Raw genomic sequence first — 19,988 nt, 5'->3', positions numbered from 1 at the left:
AACCAGTGATTTTGCATGTTCAAGCCTATTTTGTTTTAAGCCCAAAGTCTGCAAGCTAATTTCCACCAGAGTATAAAAAATCACCTGAAACACTAACAGTATATCTTGGAAATGATTGGCAGTAATGGAAAGCATGCACTATATGAAGTGCATGAGCTAAAGACAAAATCCTGAACCACCAGCTTTAATTTACAGCCAACCAGTAGAAAAGGGGACAAAGGTCAGAGTCACATCATAGTAACTGAGGAGTGCTGATCAAACATTAGATAACATGTGGAGAGAGTCCCCTCCTAGTGTTTTAAAGAATTTTCTTAAGAGAACTAACATCGCTTCCCAAGATACATTAGCAAGTACTTTGTATTTCTCTTTTCTAGCTGCGTGACAGTTGTATCAGATCAACTAATGCAGTAGATTTGTGGTTTGATTAATGTAAAAATGGAAAAATAGTCCAGTAGATAAAAGGAGATGTATTGTCACATAAGAATCTCCTGATAAGCTATCAAAGTATTCTAGGGCCGGTTTCATATGTCTCTACCATCTAAGAAGAGTTATCAGGAAGCAGATGAGGGTGCAGACACCTGCTTGGTGAGAGACACCGTGCCAACCCCCCGACAGTTTTAACGTCAGGTGAGAGAGACACCTTGCGCCCTAGAGCTTCACTGTCAGGTGAGGGAGAGACTGTGTGCTTCACAGATTCACTGTCAGGTGAGGGAGAGATGGGATTCTGACTGTCAAATTGACTAGTCTCTTAATCCCGGGTTCAGATTACACAATATCAGCCTGCTGACAGTCATTGTTGGGCGTTGGGTGACAATTGATGTTTTTATTTGAATCATAGTAGACGTCAACCAATGCCACATCTGGATCACGATATCCCAACAAAAAGACACGTGTCAGATTTTTTTGCCGTCTCTCATTGAGTGACACAGTCCATGCTGCATTCCCTGACTTGCCTCTCTATGATATCATGCAGGTTATAAAAGATGACAAGCTATGATTGGTTTAAGATCAACATGTGGTCTGCCATGTTTCTCCACTGAGTCACAGCAAAAATTTGCGGTTACATTATCGCCTAATCTGACATAGCGACTGTTTTATCAGACAAAAATATAGTCTTTATTAGCATTAGGCTACTTTGGGTGGAACAAAGACAGCTGACGCGCAGCTTTACTTTCTAAAGAGCTGTAATGTTAATTAACCAAGCAGACAGTTTCTCTGAATTAAATATTTTTACAAAACTGTCATTACACAGAGTATTTTCTCATGATTTATAAGTCTCACAAAGCCTAACGTAAAACAGGTGTGTTTTACAGGTGTCTACATTCCTGCAGGCTTTGCTTTCTGTAATACAACTCTCCTTGATTATAGCAGCCGTGTTGGGTTGAGTTGTCACTCACATGGTGACGGTGAGGCTTGATATGTGAACAAGTGACAGCTGTGCTCACTGTACATACTGTACCTCTCTATGTGCTGTTGATGTGTTTGCATACATGCGGAACCACTCCAGGACTCATTTTCGCCCCTCACAGGAAACATCATGCTGTCATTCATTGATTTAAAGTATGAAAAACAACCTCGGAGACTGGAGAAGTGGCCGGCTAAATAATTCATGTGGGAAACATGAGGCCCTCATTTAATTTTCAAGTAGTTCTTTTTTTGACCAAGTGATTTTTTTTCACTACCACAATATTGTCTTAACAACATAATCTGTAAAGCAACCACAGAAGTGACCAGACAGGTTTTTAAGTCCACAGCTAATGGAAAAAAGACAAGTGTTAGTTATTACTCAACCTGTTGTACATAAACGTGTTGGATTCAGTGAAATATTCTGCAGTGCTCTTCTTGCAATTGGACAATTAACAAAACAATTCAGGCGTGATCACTTAAGTTCACTTCTGTTTTCACTTCCATGTGAAAGCGAACTTGGTTAAATCCATTTTAAATGGGATTTAAACATGCAAATTTGGGACCCCGTGCAGCTGACATGGGTTTCACATGTGTCACTAACTATGTTTACATGCACACTAATATTCCACTCTTCTTCAGAATATAATAATCTGCTGAATTTGATACTGTTCATGTAAACAGCATCTGTTTGAATATTCAGAATTAGGCCTTTTTACGGGGACACAGTCGAGCCGTCTCGTGGTCTGTACGAGTTTTTTTGGACCATATATGGCTCAGTGTCAGATGTTAGCTCATGCTTAGTGGGCAGATGTTGAACTGACCAGAGAGTGGCTCGGAGATGGCCCCTTAGCGCTTCATCTATCATGTGTATTATTGGCAGCGAAAGAAAGTTTGCGGAATTTTCTTACGTTAACTTTTAAGTCATGAATTAATAGGCTAATTTAGGTCTGAGCAGCATATCAGTAACATATTAATATTGCGATATGAGACGATATTGTCTTAGATTTTGAATATCTTAATACTATAAGTGTTGCCTTTCCCTGGTTTTAAGGCTGCGTTTCAGTAAAGAGATGTAATTTTCTGTACTTACCCGACTGTTCTAGATGGTCCATTATTTGCCTTTGCCTAGTTAGTCTTAATACCCAAACAACTGATGATTAATTATCCAAAAAATCACATTGTGTAAAACCTTTCTCAAGGAACCAGTAGTCAACCCTACAACATTGTTGCAATAACCATATTAAGGTATTTGCTCAAAAATATTGTGATGCATGATTTTTTTCCATTTTGTCAGTGGAAGATGAAGTACCTGAAGGCCATATCTAAGTAAAAGTACAGATATCTGACCAGGAAATGACATTGGTCTTTAAGTATTTGATATGTACTTTACTTAAGTATCAAAAGTACTAAAAAAACAAGCAGTCAGAATTTTGAGAATTATGAACTTCATTTCTTTGTGACATACATAAATCTATAAAAAACAAAATAGAGCATTTGTAAAACCTGAAGAAAAACTTTATTTTTGTGCAACTTCAAAGATTTAAAGAACAAAATCCAGTTTTCTTTCCCTCCTATTCTTTTGTCCATCCATCCCCTCTTCCCTCCTTTCTTCCCTATTTTTTTGTAGGTAACTAAAATGCTGAGGGGAGATGTAAATGTAAATCAAGAAAAGTAAAAAGAACATACCACCACTGAATATTGCCCAGCCCTGAGCCAATTTACATGCCATTTTTACATTTGACTTTTTTTGTGAATACTCAATAAAAATTAAATGTGAGTATTTGAATATGGAAGTCACATAAAACGCCCATCCCTACTTGCAGTGTTACTGCGTGTTCAGACCAAACCCAGCCCAGCTTAGTAATTAGCTGATAGTTGATGAGCCGGGCTTAAAAAAATGTCACATTATCTTTTGTGTTTATATAGTCATGCGTTCAACTGTCACTTTGATTCATCTTAATAAGGATTGACTGGTAGCATTACAGAGACATTACTCAGACTGCTGTTTTGCTTTGTCTTTTAAACTTTGAAAGAAAAATTGTCCCTTTCTGAAGCATCTGATGATGGGAAAGTTGGCCTGTTTTTGGTATCTGCTCCACAGGGAAACGTAGAATAAGATGAGCTATATTTTATTTTTTTTCAGAAGCATTAGCAGCATTCCTTTCCCAAATAATCAAATCAGACCATGACAGTGTCTCCTGGGGCGAGCAGACAGAGACACTGCTGGGGCTTTTTTTTTTTTTTTTTTGCTTTTTTGAATGCAGACAGATAATTATTATCTACTGATATCTGCTGCTTCTCAGTACAATTAGTATACAGAAAAGCTCCGGTGTCATGTTTTGGCTTTTTAGAAAGATTGGAGAAACCTGCCTGATGAGAAAATGAGCTGACTGGCTGAGGCTTGGTTGAAAAGGGGTGTGGGCTTGGGTTGTCTATCAAGATTATTTAGTGTTCTTTAGTGTTTTTGTCATTCTGCAATGTTTTTCTATTTTTGCCTTTTACTTATTTTCTTTGCTGTGTGCAATTCAGTTCAAGGAAAAAGCAGAGATGAGCTGATGCAAAGTGTTTGATAAGGCAGCATTGGTCACAGCTAATCTTTTTATTGGGCTTTCAGACCCAAAATAGCACTGCAGTCTATACATGCAAGGGGGCATGCTGTACACAAAGACATGCAATCCAGAGTCCAGAGGAATACACACTAAACAACATAGCAACTCCACAGGTGTTGCTTCTGTAGGTGCTAAAAGTTCATTGATAGAAATGTAATATCAGTACCTTGAACCTTGAGTCTCTTTCTTGAGCCTTTCCTCTGTACATTTTGCTAAATGGGAAAAAAATGTAATGCAAGTTTGCAAAGTTTCATGGCAACCTTGCAATAAAGAGTGCAGAAAATGTCTAGATTCGCCCTGGAAAAACAATATGCAGTTCTTTGTTCAGAGTAAAGGTCTGCCACTGCCATCATATTAATGAATTATCAAGCACTTGCATGCAATACTATCGAGCTTTACTCATATTACCTTTCTGCTGTAAATGAATGTAAAACTCTATTTAATGTGGAATGTTGACCTTAGCTGTTACTAAATCAGTTTAATAAGATCAGGATCTGCACCAGTACAGATCCAGAGGATTGCATCCGTACATCCCTATTTATAAATCCATGACGGTGAAGGCTTACGAGATTCTAAAACACAATAGCAGGAGGAAGGACTCCATGGAAAGTTATGGCCAGCGTAGTGTGTTCCCAAATTTTGTCACATTACATTACATGCAGAAAAAAGTTGAGCTAGTTTTAACATTTTTTTCCTGAAAACCCTGCAGTTTTATGCTGGATCTCCCTGATCCGGCACCCACACTGTGCCAACACAGTCTCATTGAAGTGAATGAAAAGACAGTGCTAAAATCAGTTAGGTTTTTGTTTGGGTAAACAGATAAAAACACAGTTGCAGTCGTCTGTCTTAGTGAGATAAAAACATCTTCCATTTATTTCCAAGGCTGCTTCAGACATCACATCTCTTTTTCTTGTATTTTAAAGGATGAAAGAATGACAACCTTATCATTGCAGCAAAGTCGCAGCAGATGTTTAGTTTAGAGAAGTTTTTTTTTTTTTTTTAATTTTGTGACAAAGGCAAAGCAACTGCTCTTTTTCACTCTTTGTCATATGAAGGCCTAAGAAAATGCTTGAGAATGTAGATGTAGAGGTAAACTTAACAGTACCTCTAAAACCATGTGCAGGACGTACAGCTCCATGTACCTGTTAGTCCTCACCAACATGAAGCTGAGGAAGACAGAGTTATGTCCCAGCAGAGAATGCCTCACTCCGCTTCTCCTGAACACTGCAACCACCAGAAATTGGTTTTGCTCAAAAAATCTTCTAGACTTGCCCTGCAGAACAAAGGAGCTCTTTGTGCCTCCCAAAGCACCACCTCGCTTCGTTTAGCACACTGTGCAGTTCAGCAACTGGCATGCCACATGCAGGCGAGTTGAGGCGGGAAGGGCGGAGAGAGGTTGGTTTGGCTGCAATGTGTTTTTGGTTTTGCTGCATAAAATGGCCGGGGTCTTTTACGATTTTTCCGTGTCTGTGTTGCCCCTTAAAGGATTGAAGAAATACATGCGTGAGCAGTAAAGGAAATGCCAGTCGCATTTGTAGACCTGGTTTGTTGTTCGATTGATTTAATCAGACATCAAAAAGTTTGTTATGCAATCAAACATGCTTTTCACATTACACAAGGTGCAAAGTGGTGCAGGCTGAATGAGAGCAACATCAAATAAAATGGAAAAACTAGCAAGTGATGATAGCTATTGTGAAATGGTTGAGGTGTTGCTTCTGCCTCAGAAACAGGGTACATTTCTGATCAATTTTAATTGAATAAACATCCCAAATTTCATACACTGTTGTTACCACACTTTCAAGGCCGCCACTTGCTCTGAGACAGGTGGATAGTGTACTTTCTACATCTATTTTTGGGTGTTGAGCTCAGATGAGGATGAAAAACAAGAACAACTTCGGGTCTCAGAAAGAGAAAATAGGAAATCGATATCTGAAGTAGGAGTAAACAAGGCAGGTTGAGCTGAGCTAAATCAGGAAAATAGAACTTGCAGCTCTTGACTGATACAGCTTATGATATTTGATTGTTTTGCTCATGCTCCTCAACATAGATGTCAAAGCATTTCAAGGGCACCTCGTCAGGGTGTCACGGCCCTGAATATGTTTATTTTTCTCCCTTTTTACTACCACCTGGCTTTTTTGGACAATCCTAGCAGTTGCAGCTGCTCTGCAATCTCTCAGTCAGCTCAATATGGTCTGCAGGTTGCATAACACGGCCCACTGATGTTTCACAGCCTTTAAACCTCTGTGACAGAAGCTATCTGTGTTTAGATAATGCTTGAGCGACTTTGGTAAATCCTCTGCCTGCCGGTTGTAGGAGGAAAGCCAACCTGTGTAGGTAAATTTCATCAGGGTGGGGCTTGTCGATGGAGGGAGTCCAGGTAGGGTGGAAAACAGGAACTTGTTTGTTGTTTTGGGATTGTATAGAGAGCTCTAGGTTCTTGGCTGTAGTAATTAGTTACTTGATTAGTGTTTGTTAAGACCATATGCGTTTGAGGACAACAGTTTCACGACTAGATTTTGGTTTGGAATCATATTAAGCTGAATGTCAGTGTTACATTTGGCATACATGTCAGTGTCAGAGCAAAGAAAGCCCAATAATAATTGATTGCACTTTTATTCGGCCCAGCTAACTGCAGACTAATGCAGTATTATACAACACCCAGCAAAAATACTGCCTTCATAAAGGTTAATGCTCAGAATCAACTTCTCTGAAACAGTTTCCACGAAATGAACATAAAACCTGCAGGGCTGATGTATTAGGCCGCATCAGTTTTAGCTAGGTGGACACAATAATGTGGTCAACTGTATGTAAATAATTGTTGAATTAGGTTAGGGCTGGTGATACGGACAAATTATTGTCATGAACATCCATTCTAATAAGTTATCTCTAACTTCATGAGAAGTGTTTTTTTATTTGCTTAATGGATATTGCAAGTTCTTTATAATTTGGCCATGTCTTCATATTTTTGACCATCATTTCAAGGATAACATTGCACTCACGAAAGTGACATCTGGAAACACTGTCAAGGGAATAAAAGGTGGTCAATAAATCACACAGATTATAATCAAGCCAAAAAATAATCTAAACCTCTTGATTTAAAATGAAAGTGAGTGCGCCAAAAATGTTAGTAGTAATCCCTAAATGCGCAGAAAAACAACTGTGGACAACTGTAGTTATTAGGCTATGGTAGGACAAAGTTGAACCAGAGTGCGGTTTATTAATTATGGGTTAGGGTTAGGGTTAGGGGTTAGGGTTAGAGTCTCAATGAGCTGATATTTTTGTCTAAAGATGTCAGAAGCCTACTTTATGGTAACATTGCTAGCTTGTCTACTAGCATAAAAATGAAATTAACAGATAGTGGTCAGCAGCCAATAAACATGCTTGCAAATTAGGTTGCTAGCAGTGCTGTTAGCTTAGCTAAAACATGACTTTGTTAATGTTAACATCATGATTTCATGAAAACCACATTTAAGGTTCCTCTTAAGGTGGAATGACTCTCTGATATGGTCTCTGATTATCGATGATAACAGTCACAAAATTCACAACATTTTCCCTCCAATTCTTTTAATGTGTAGTAGGCTACTGTCTCCCCAGCTAATTTCTGTCCAGGTGCCATTTCTAGGTTGTAAAAAAAAAACACTCAATTTTTAATAATCATTTTCGATTTAATAAACCTGTTGTAGCAGTTTGGTATGTAAGCACAGGACTGCTACTAAACATAGCGGCAGATTACCTTGCACCATTAGCTTGTCTTCCTATGTCATGTAGCAAAACCTTTGCCTTACATTTTTTAACTGTGACAAATGTTTGCAGTTTGGATAATAACTTTACTGTTTACGCTTGTTTTTTTCCTCCAAATTAGTTTGGTCACCTTTGAGGGTTTGCTTTTAAACCTGTCTGACTTCATCTGGGCTACATCATTTTAGCTATGTGGACATGTTCCTGTCTTAGCAGTCAACCCCAGAGAGTAAAGTAAGATACTTTTATCAATAGCACTGATGGCAAAACTAGGAAAATGAAGCCCTATTTAATCATCGAATCTCCGGTGACATTTTTTCACCACAATTCGAATCTGTTGAAAGACAAATTAAATTTATACTTCTCCACTTTTCATCATAGGACCCACAAATTCTCCAGTGGTTTTATTATTATTTTTGAACTCCGTTCACCCACCTGCTCCTGTTTCACATCTGTTCACTGCATTAAGTTTGACCTTCCTGAATCGAAACATTGTTCACCAGTTTTATGATTCCCATGAAATGGATCTTGTTTTCCATGTCAGCCACAAAGGCTTTTGTTCAGCTAAATGTCCTGACCTCATAAATATTCCCCTTCTTCCCCTGCCAGAGCAGCACATGTGGGCAGATACAGTGTGAAGCATTAGATTGTTTATGATGGTCTTTTTCCTTGAGAAGAGAAGTGTGCAATCACTCCCTCAGTAATAATGATCTCCTACAAGAAAATTACACACTAATAAATTGGCTGAACGGTCCTTTCACCTGAAAGGTAGAAACATGAAATTACAGTTTTGCTTTGTATTTCCTGCCTCAGTACCCAGTCTTTGCCATCATGCTGATCAGTGCAAACAGCGACATATTTGAGGTGTATTTGTAGAGGGTGCAGGTAAACAAGTGAAACGCATGGTTGCTAGGAATCAAATGAATGCTGATGTCTCGCTTTTAATTAAATGGAAGTGTTTAGCCATTATTTGGTTAGGACTCATCTAACAAAATAAAATGTGACTATACTGTATATATGCACAAGTAAATCTGTGACAGCTGCTGTTGCAGTAAATGTAACCAGACAATGTGCTCCTGATCTGAAGCATATTCATTCTGAAGGATCCTGCACATCGTCAGTGAAGCTGCAGCATGCGGCCTATCCCAGAAAGCCTAGTCAGCACTATCGGTCTGTAAATAACACCAAATGGCTGCTGCTGCTGCGCTGATGTCTCTTTGTGCCAGTGACTGTCACTTTGTGCATTCTGGAGAGATAAAGCTCGCTGTGCATGTTTCCCCCTGCAGACAGAGCTGCAGTGGCAGGCAGAGCCCTGCACAGAGCAGCTTACAGTGGGTTTATCGACCCGCTGCTCGCCAGCCTCATAAGAGTGGCCATTAATCAGTCCTCGGGAGCAGGATGATCCTGGGCAGTGCTGTTTTTCCTTTGGGCTTGTCTTTCCTGCAAAATATCGTCCTTCTGCCAGTCTGATGTGTAGAAATGTAACTCACACACATTATTTAGCTTACTTTCTCAGAGCCCTTCAAATCATTGCTAATTTTGATAACTGGTTTTAATTGAGTTTGGATTTAGTTGTAGTCATCTGATTAGGTTTTGTTATGAAACGCTAACCTCTCCTGTTGTTTCAGTTCCTACCCTCGAGTGTTTCCAACCTTCATGATAACCGAAATTTGCCCTCATTACTCACCTGCCCATGATTTTGCCATCTGCCCAGCCCACTTATATAATTTCTAGTTTTCCTTGTTTCTCTGCCAGATTGTCTTTGTTCTGCCCCGTGTGCTCATCGCTTTCTAGCAATTCCCAGAGTTTGTTTCTGTGGTTTTTGGACTATGCCTCCTTCTCTGGTCTTTGGATTTTGTCTACCCCTTATCTGGATTTGTCTGATCGAACTGACTATCTGTGTATGATTGCCTGGCTATCCAGTAAAGATTTTGCCTTTTTGAACTTTACCTTGTGTCCTCTGCTTTTGTGTTATAGGTTGTGTAGTTGTCATTTTCAGACTTCGGCTGTTTGACCATAGTGGCTCACTCTTTGCTGTTCTTGCTCACTTGGCGTTACTGCAGCTACCTGTGCTCATCACTGCAACACAGTCAGATCATCAAGAGGCTGTATTCACCCACTTGTTCAATAAAATACGGTTTCCTGTGGTTTGAGACTAGCAGCTAGCAGCTATAACAAACCTATTGCCAGAACAAATGTTGGTATTCTACATTTCTGCAAACCAAGGCTACATTTGTGCATTTCATATGCCACACGTGTAAACTTACTGTTTCTTTACATTTCAATTTATAATATTGTGACAGCATTGTGGTTAATATGTGGTTAGGTTTAGGCACAAAAAAGCAGTTGGTCAGGGTAAGGAAAATCCAATGTTTTGGCTTAAAATACCTTGTTTGGTTACTGCAAAAATACCCAGTTTTGTCACTACAAAAATGACTCGAAATGTCCTAAACTCTGGTTAAAAATACCCAGTTTTGTTTCTCTAAACATGCTTGGAAATGTCTGAAACTCTGGTTTTATGAATACCTGGTTTTGTTCTCACAAAGATTACAGAAAATGTCTCGATCTCTGGTTAAAAAAATACACAATTTTCTTGTCACAAACATGACTGAAAAATGTCCTGAACTCTGGTTGAAGAATACCCAGTTTTTTTGTTACAAACATTACGGGACATGTCCCAACCTTTGGTAAAAAAAAATACTCAGCTTTGTTGCTGCAAACATGGCTGGAAATTTCCCAAACTCTAGTTAAAAAATATCCAGTTTCAATGCTACAAACATGGCTGGGAATGTCCCAAACTGCTTAAAAATACACAGCTGGTGATGTCCCGACCTCTCTCTGTTGTTGGTCTTGTACAGTGGTCTGCTGCTGTCTAATAATTTGAATAACATAATATGTACAAATGTGTACATACAAATGTAACATATCAGTGGTTTGCAGAATTGTACAACATTTGAGTGTGGCGACTGGGCTGAGCTAAAATGTATAATCACATTTATTTCATAATGTTCCTGAAGTGAACAGTAGTGGCAGATTATGATGATTTGGAGCTGATGTGCACCTTTGGTTATCCCTGCCGATTGCCTGTACACATAACACATAGCCACCTGAGAGCAATAGTTATATAACATCTGTAGTTTATTAACGCTTTTGTTTTTTAAAGATTAGTTTTTGGGTTTTTTTGCCTTTATTGGATAGGACGGCTTAAGCGTGAAAAAGTTTTGTCAGTTTTGTCAGTATACTAGAAAGCATTTTGAAGACAGAAAAGGAAGAAGTTGTGGGAAAGGTCACATGCATGATTCGTGGCCTCTGCTTCTAAGTAACAGCCAAACTGATATCGGATATCTTTTTGGTTTCAGCTCTCTAAAACCAGAGGTAATATCAGATGCTTTCAGTCAACTCTAACCAGAGACTGAAAACCGCCTTTGCTAGAAGTTGTTCTGATCCCAGGCGCAGTTTGCATTCCAAAAACTGCCTACCAGTGTGATGTGATGGTCAGTGACCTGAAAACACATTTGGGTCTTGAGAAGCCTCTTTAAAGGTGGACTGGCAGGACGGGCCAGAGTCTGGCTTAGCTGCGAGTATTTGGATCCTGTCCAGTGAGCGCTTTCTCTCGGAGGCCTTTACAAAAACATGACCTATTTTACTCGGAAAGGGGACAAACAGCCTGTTCTTTTATTCCTGCCATGGCTGAATTCTTGCACCTTCTTTCTCATTGAACCACAGATTTTAACATATTTAATAGTTTTTCTATGCACTATGGCGTTCTTGTATCAAGTGGTATATAGTTTTGGATTGATGATTGTCATCTTTTTTGCAGCAGGTAACAGTTCAATATGATTGTGATATTCACCAGTCTGCACATATTGAAGAATGGCCTAAATCCTTTGACATCACTTCTTGTGCTGTGTTCAGATACCTTTAAGTATTTAAACCTTCAAAATCTGAGCAAATTGGTTTGGTTTCTTTTGAAAACATGGGGAAAAAAGACAATGAGCAACTTGGCAAGAACTGTTCTACAAATTGCAAGAAATTAGTAGCTTTGGAAAAGCTTTCTACGTTTTTTTTTTTTTCATCTAATTTTTAGGATTTTTACAATTTTTTTTTATTATTATTATTATTATAACTGCTAATTTTTCGGTAAATTCTTCTTAAGATGCTTATTGCCCTTTTCCCGTGTTTTTGACAGAAATAAAGCCAATTTGCTCAGGTTTCAAGTAACCAATAGCACATGAAAGTGAGTCCGAACACTCTGCACATGGAAAATTTTCCCACAGGACACCAGGCTTTCCGTGGCTAAGGCTGGATTACAGACATGTGATTATGGCTCGTAGTGGCGTTTTCCCAGGACTTGGTTTTATTGTTTTGTGTCATTAAACCAGCAGCTTGAAAACTAACACTGTAGGTCCTTGTGAAAATGTATTTATTTACAGCTGAGATAAGTATATGTTTTCCATGCAGTAATGCGTCATGTGGCTTAAGAATTAACATGCTGTTTGGCAATCATCATGTGTGAAGTGGTGTGTCTGTATTAACATGAGGAAACAGCTTTGAATAACTGCCATGGTGTTTGAGCAGGTAATGTTTGTATGTTGGTGTATGTTTACACTGACAGTCACTTATCTTTTGTTAAACCAACATCCCAAGATGAGCAGAGCATCTGTGTTGAAGATGATGCAACTTAATGAAACTGGCTTGATAGTTTAACTTATACAGCCTTGTTATTCCACTCAAGGCATAATTGAGAATTAATACTAATTAATACTACTTAATTTCCTTTGGCAATATGGCCAGTACGTTTATTTATAATTTGTGATTTTGTGAAAAGTGGCAGCACGGTGGTGTTGTGGTTAGCAATGTTGCCTCACAGCAAGAGGGTCCCTGGTTCGGTCCGTGGGCGGGGGCCCTTCGCCCTTCTGTGCGGAGTTTGCATGTTCTCCCCGTGTCTGCGTGGGTTCTCTCTGGGGTCTCCAGCTTCCTCCCACAGTCCAAAGACATGCAGCTCAGGTTGATTGGTGACTCTAAATTGCCCTTAGGTATGACTGTGAGCGTGAAAGGTTGTCTGTCTCTATGTGTCGGTCCTATGATAGTCTGGCGACCTGTCCAGGGTGTACCCCGCCTTCCGCCCGATGACAGCTGGGATTGGCTCCAGCCTGCGACCCTTGCGAGGACAAGCGGTTACGGGAAAATGAATGAGTGAATGAATGAACGTCAAAAAGCTAAAAACTATAGAAGAAAATGTTTTTGGAGCAAATAAATTTTCCAACTTCAAAATTGTCATAATTAGGGTAATTAAGTACATAACACCCAAACATTTTTTTAAATAATGTGGTAAAACTGGTGGAACTACTTAAATTTTTGAGTAATTGACTAAAAAATTCTTGTTTATGTTACCAATCATTCAGGTAGTGCTACTTAAAAATACCTTTGATTGTAGAAGAAAAACTAATTCCCCTAACTGTGCAGTTCATAAGAAGATGTCATAATTCAAAAAGGATCGATGCCATCCATTGCATTATTTTTTTAAATTTTATTATTTTTTTAAACCAGAGCATTTGTTTTTAGAGTGTATAACCAAACCAATAATGACACGCTTGAACTTTCTCAGTCAGACTGTTAGGCTACAGGCTGTGTGCAGACGCAATAAAAACCTTTTTATGGCTCTTTCCTTTTTTGATGGTCTTACTTAAAGGTGCCCCTGTGGTGTTTTCTTGTGTACAAACACAGATTCTGTGTACACTGTGTACAATAGCCTTGAGACCTGACAAACATGTTGAGTACAGTTTTTTTTTCTTTTTTTTTTCTGTTTTTCTTTAAAGTACACGTTTGCTTGTTTGCATTGTACACATGCATGCTTCGCATACTTTTTGTTCCCTAACTTGCTGGTACATTTTTGTGCTTAAGTAGACAGTGACAGGCCGTCCTTTAGGAAAGAGATAAATGGAAATAACTGTAGACTTAGTCAGCTAATGGAAATAAACTAGATTTGGTTTAATAGCAGTGATTGACCCCAATGCAGACTAGGAATTAACACATTACAGTTGTAGTACTCCTCTACATGGGTTAAACATGTGTCCATGTGTCAAACACTGGGTTTTTATGTGAAAGCAGCATTATTGCCACGTTGAGTTAGTGATGACAGTGGGTCGCCCTTATCCAGTGCACGGCCCTCTGGGTTGAAAGTGGTGCCATAGAGCTGGGTGTGTACAAGCCCTAAGCCCAGGGCTCATTACTACAATGCCCCATTATAGCCGGAGGATTAAGGTTGTGATGAAACACAAACCTCATTTCCCATCCTAAGGCCGAATCAGCCTGAGTACAATTCCTGCTTTATACCTCTCAGCGTGTCCCTCCCTCTGTCACTTCCCCAGCTTAGTTGACATTGTGGGTACAACATTACAAAATGTTTTTGCTGCACAATTGATCCAGTTATCACAATTGATGTAGTTCATTCTGGTTATCTTTTTTAGAGCATCAAAAAGCATTGGCTCTGGTCCTCAAGTCTGTTTTGAATGCTGTAGTTTCAAGTTTCTTTGCTCATTAAGAATCTGCTTGCTTGGGTTAGAAATCATTAAAACAACACGGCTCTGGAATGACTTCACTATTAACACACAATCAATATTCCCTCTTTCAGAAAAAGCCATCAACTTTAATGAAGGAAAAACTTTAAAGGTCAAAGAAAATAACTGTCTCGGTCTTTGGGGTAGGTTAACTACGTTAAGGCAATTGGTTTCCTTTCCAAGAAGATTCTTGTGTCATTAGAGCGGTCTCAGTAGGATTGTGGTTTCAGATTTAGACTATAGGAAGCGTTCCCCATAGAATTGTGTGTCGGTAGCTTATGGTGTGTATGTGTTTGTGCCAAGAGTACACTTTGTGCTCCGGTGTGCAGTCAATAACCGAATGGTATATATATTCTAGTAGCACTCCAAATGCGCGGTCCAGCACAGTGGCAGATGTGTTGATCATGGCAGGCCACCACAGAAAGGGAATGTTTGGGAAGCCCTGCACAGGTACACTTCTATCCGCCTGTTTTGACTTGCATTTTCAATTTCAGCGCAAAATTTTGAAAAATCTGGAGATATCCCAAAAAAGTTTTTAATGCTTACGGGAGGTGGGAAAATTGGTGTGTTGATAAAGGATAAATCAAAAGATATACAGTAGATTTAATGGATAAAAATAGACGTTATGTCATTGTTATTGTGTAGGCCACTGCAAGCTCTCTTTGCTGTCTCTGAATGGCTTTTGATAAGCTTATGCTCACAGGACTGTTTCCAGAACTCTTCCAAGAAAACACAGCTGTAATATTAGTGAGTCAAAACTCTGTATTTTCATTATCCAGTATGCTCTCCGTTATTATACATGCATTACTTTCCTTCATTTGATTTCTGCTTATCTCGATGAACCAATTCCTAATACTGGAATAAAGTAGTTGGAAGAAAAGCACGTACATTTGTTTTTTCTTTTGCAATTCTTTTCTTTACCATTTAGATGGAAAACCCAACTTTTGATCAAACAGGTCATTTTCCTCTGGTCAAATATTGATTCTCTCTGCATCACTTTCATGCCACAATGTGTCATTCCCACAGTGAATCTTAGGCTACCATTAGCCAAGTTAGTGTCTGAATAGACATGTTAACATTGGGAATTTGTTCAAGTCAGATGTGTTGTCTTGTTTAGGAATGATACCTGAACCTTTTGATTTGAACATCAAATGGACCATGACACAAAAAGCATTTTAACAACTATAAAGGGAGAAGCATGCTTGAAAAGAGTGCTTGTTGGACCATTGTCTAAGAACAAATGTTACTCCCAGAATTCTGGCAGTGGGTTTCAGATTAGCAGACAGGAGACAGAGAGCCCTCACAATGTGAACGGTAGGCTTTGGGGGTTAAAACAGTATGGTATCTGATCTTAAGTTATTAAGTTACAGCTAATTTTGTGCCATCAAACAATTTACATGAATGACACTGTCTAAAACAGTGGCTGTCTCAGCTGAAGGTATATTTGTGTGTTGTCTACATAGCAATGAAAAGATGTGATGTTGGATGATTTTAACTGGGAGATTGCGTACAGAAAATAAAATTGGACCAAAGGTAGAACCTTGCGGAACACCACGAGTAATGTGAGTAGAAGAGAATGAGTGATTACTTATGGTGGCCTATGATAATGCCTACATGCCATTGTGGGCATGTAGATCTGCAGTGTAGGTTGAAGTTCACCCGAATTCTGGTGATGCACCTGATCCCCTTACCCCAGCCCAGTTTCTTTATACCAGCATGTTAGATTTGCACTCTCACACCATAGGTAGTATTATTCCTCTTAGTATTTGTTTAAAACCGTTAGTTTTTGAAATTCCACACAGAGTTGGATCAGATCACAGTAAACCCTACCGTCCCACATCAGGCTGATTAGATTTCTGAGGGCAGCGTTCAGCCTCTTTGTGGGTAAGAGAGCACCTCTCCTATGTTACCCAGGATTTGTGTCAGTGGATTCTCTGAAATTAGAGCCTTTCCCTTTAAGTTTCTGACCTGGTTTCAAGACCTTAAGGTATTTACACAGCTTTAGGTACTCTTTGACTGTACCTTTGAGTGTACAAGCTGCAGGTTCACATTGATATTTGTTGCCAAAATCTCGTATTGCATTATTGTGTTGTCATGAGGTTTTCACTGCAGTGTTCTCCCTCATCAGGTTCTCCATCTGTACTACTACCAAATTATTTAGAAATTAGGATATTGGACTTGAATCAGCCGCCATATGTAATGCAAAATTTGGGTTCGGACAGAAAAACAACCACGTTAGTCACAGTGGATTGTGCATGTTACTGTTGGTGAGGTACAGTAGGTGTCATGACAGCCTGTAGTAGTGAATAATTCATCAATGGGCTGGATTGACTGTAGGCTGTTGCAATTGTGTTGCCCTTCTGACTGAAACACCCTGCAGACATGGAAGCCTGTCTAAAGGGCATGATTGATTATGGATAGTCTGTGCTGGGTCAGCAAATAGCACCGTGTGAATGGGAGTGGGTGAAACCAATGAACCAGCCAAAAACACAGAGAAAACGGCTCTGCTTGAATGATGCAGCACAGTGTGCAGCATTAGCCAGGATGGAAGGTCCTCTATTATGCAGCTGTCTCGCTGCTAACTTCCATTAGACCTTCAGCTGCTGTTAAAGCCAGGGACTTACTGTTAAATGAAAAGACAACAGTACAAGTTTCCATACTGGCGCTTTGAAGCTGGTACAATGGATTTAACTCATTTTCAATTGGGACACCTAATTGCTGCATTTACGTGCTTAGAATAGATTGCTGTTTCCATTGGAATTACATCATAGTATGTTTCACTTATATACGGTGTGAAATCAAATAAGCTCTGCACTTCATGTATCGGAGCTAATTTGCCGATGCAAGGAAGTTGCTTTTCTTTTAAATGCTTGTGTGTCCCTTTGTATTATTTTGTGTCCCCTCTCTAAATTAAGAGGTTTTTGCGGGTCCCGTGAAGGTAGTGTCGGCGAAGCTCTCCCTGAGTTCTTTTTTTCCTTAGTAGCAGTTTGTGGCTCACTGGTTAGATAATTGATTTGTTGATCCATTCAGAGCTGACCAGGTCAGATTAATGGATGGGAGGAGCAGCTGTTGTGAGTGACTGCAGATTTTTAAAAACAGCGCAATTAACAGTTAAGTTATGTCAGTTAAGTTTCACTTTCAATGCGTCGGACGTTCTGCTGCTCCATCTGTGCCCAGACTACACTCTTCGCTCCAAGAGGGAGGGTGCTGAACTACCGTAGGGTATATATATTTCAACAGTGCTCCTAATGTATGGTCTAGCTCCAAATAAAGAAAATCTATTTGTGATGGCAGATGCTTTAATCATGGGGGGCCACCACAAATGAATGAATGTGTGGTTAACCCTTTATAAAGCTACTCTCAAACCATTAGCACCTGATTGTCACACTCAGTTTCTGAGTCACAGATTTGTTGCACAAACTTTCAGATTCATCATGACTTAAACTTTTACACTAATATTTTTATTTGGATGTCTATTGTGAATAAACAGCAACACAAATAGCCCACACTGATTTCATGACAACATTATGCTTATTGTTTAAAACTCTAAAGCATCATGGGAATGGTAGTTCCTAATCAGGATAGATGAAAATCAAGGGGATCATTGTGATAGTGTTCACCATCTGGAGACAATGAATATATTTCCAAAATAGATCTTTCACTCTGGATCAAGGTGTTGGTTAGACACAATGACATCTCTGTTCCTTTGAAATGAAATTGCCCAAGCTTGATGCGTCAGTCTCATGAGTGTCATGTATCCATTCAGAATGGATTAAGAAATTTATCTTAATAGGTTCCAATAATATAGGATTAACAACATCAGATGAAGAGCTAAAATCCCACCATTACTGGCATACTAAACAAGACATTTCTGAGTTTTTAGATGTCTCATTTTAGATATTAATTACTAAATGTCTTTTATGTGCAACATGTGCCCATGCTGTAAATAAAGTCATTTAGAATACTCAGGGGGTTTTGTGTGAGAGCTTTCAAATGGCATGTCTTTCATTAACCATCTCATTATTCTTTGTAGTTTTTTGGCTGCTACAAGGGATCATTTTCAAGGGAATTAATAGTATTATGTTTGTGTTTTAGAACAGTGGACATGGTTCGTGCTTGTGTACAGTTATATTCTTTCTCACATTTTTGCACATTATTTGCAGTGTATTGGTTCTGAAAGCCTCGGGATAAAGTTTGTCTTGGTAATTTGACATTAACTTTAATTTTAGCTGCTATTTACGAGCCGTCACATTAAAGGTATTTGCACTTTGTCTCATCTCACTATTTTCGAGCAGTAAAAGGAGCGCTAATCTATTCATTCTGTGCTCTTTTTGGTCTGGTTATTATTATATCAATGTCATACACCGACAAATTTCAAGAAAACATATTTGCTGTGCTTACTCACAAAGTGGCCATTAAATTAAATTGTTGTCACATGTCTTGTTTTTAAATTATTCACACATTTTTGACGTTTCTTTCAGCTGTTAAGAGAACTGAAACATCCAAATGTGATCGCCCTGCAGAAAGTCTTCCTGTCCCATAGTGACAGAAAGGTTTGGCTCCTCTTCGACTATGCTGAACATGACCTTTGGGTGAGTCTTTCCATGCCACATACTACATGCAGCAGCACGTGTGTGTATGTGATGTAACCTGATATTTCCAAAATACATGTACAAATATACTGTCACATGTTTCTCTGTCAGTATAACTGGCAGCAAACCTGATGGCTCCTGCACAGAGAAGGATTCCTGGTGTTCAGATTACTTGTTTGGATATTTGCGATATGACTTGAATATACTTGTATTTATTTGATTGTAGTTAAATTAAATTTAACTTCATCTGGCTAACACAGCTCTTTTAAACCTAGACTTAATCCCAATACGTCCCTTGGGCCAGCCACTTAGTCCTAACCTCTGTTTAACCATTGCTTTTTCTTTGATTAATGTCATTTAAATGTTTTATGGTTCTTTTACTTCAAAAGAAAAAGCAACATAAAAAATTGTTAGTATGCCAGTGTCTCCAGCTAGCTAGCATGGCTGCATCCAAATATTCGGCTCATTCTCCCTTTTATTGGGAAGGTATTTGGTTTTCAATTTTGGCATTTGTACATTTGTATGTTTTTTTTTTGGGGTGGGTGGGAGGGGCTTCTTGCAAAGGAGGATTGTCATTTCAGTGTTTGTGATACTGCTGCGCCTGTCACACACACAGTGACAAGAATGATCGTTTTACCCTACGAGCGTATTGACTAACACTTGACTCCCCACCCCCCTGCAGTTTGCCCCGGTTAGTGCCCTTTTCTGCAGCACTGAGCAAGAGAATTTCAGTATCTTACATAATGAGGACACTTTCCATTTCAGATAACTGATAACTGTAGGAGTTTTTTTAACTTTACAAACTATAAATTGTCACAACCGCTGACAAGTAGTCGCAGACGCAGGGGGCTCTCTCTCACCTAACACTAAAGCTCCGTGGCGCACGGTGTCTCTCTGTGGGGGGCATCTCTCCCTCACCACACTCGCCACGCTCCCCCCACCTGATGGTGAAGATGTGCGGCACATGGCCCCCCCCTCATTCACCTGACGGTGAAGCTTTAGGGCATCTGCCTTCCTCCCCCACTGACCAAAGTTACGATTATTTGCCGTTGCTTAATGCCAAAGCTCCCTAACCCAAATGG

The 19,988-nt window shown here is 39.3% G+C and overlaps 1 protein-coding gene across 1 annotated transcript in view; it reads left to right on the top strand.

Moving 5' to 3' along the window:
• The window catches only part of cdk19 (cyclin-dependent kinase 19), a 55,924-nt gene that overhangs the window by 10,049 nt on the left and 25,887 nt on the right, over nucleotides 1–19,988 (top strand). Inside the window, exon 3 of the mRNA XM_042503503.1 lies at nucleotides 18,796–18,906. Coding sequence (XP_042359437.1) covers nucleotides 18,796–18,906 — 111 coding nt within the window. The remainder of the gene's footprint in view (nucleotides 1–18,795; nucleotides 18,907–19,988) is intronic.

Source organism: Plectropomus leopardus, chromosome 16, assembly GCF_008729295.1.
Source record: "Plectropomus leopardus isolate mb chromosome 16, YSFRI_Pleo_2.0, whole genome shotgun sequence".
NCBI classification, from domain to species: Eukaryota; Metazoa; Chordata; class Actinopteri; order Perciformes; family Serranidae; genus Plectropomus; species Plectropomus leopardus.
Note: the sequence above shows the minus strand (reverse complement) of the source record. Positions and strands in the feature narration are given on the sequence as shown.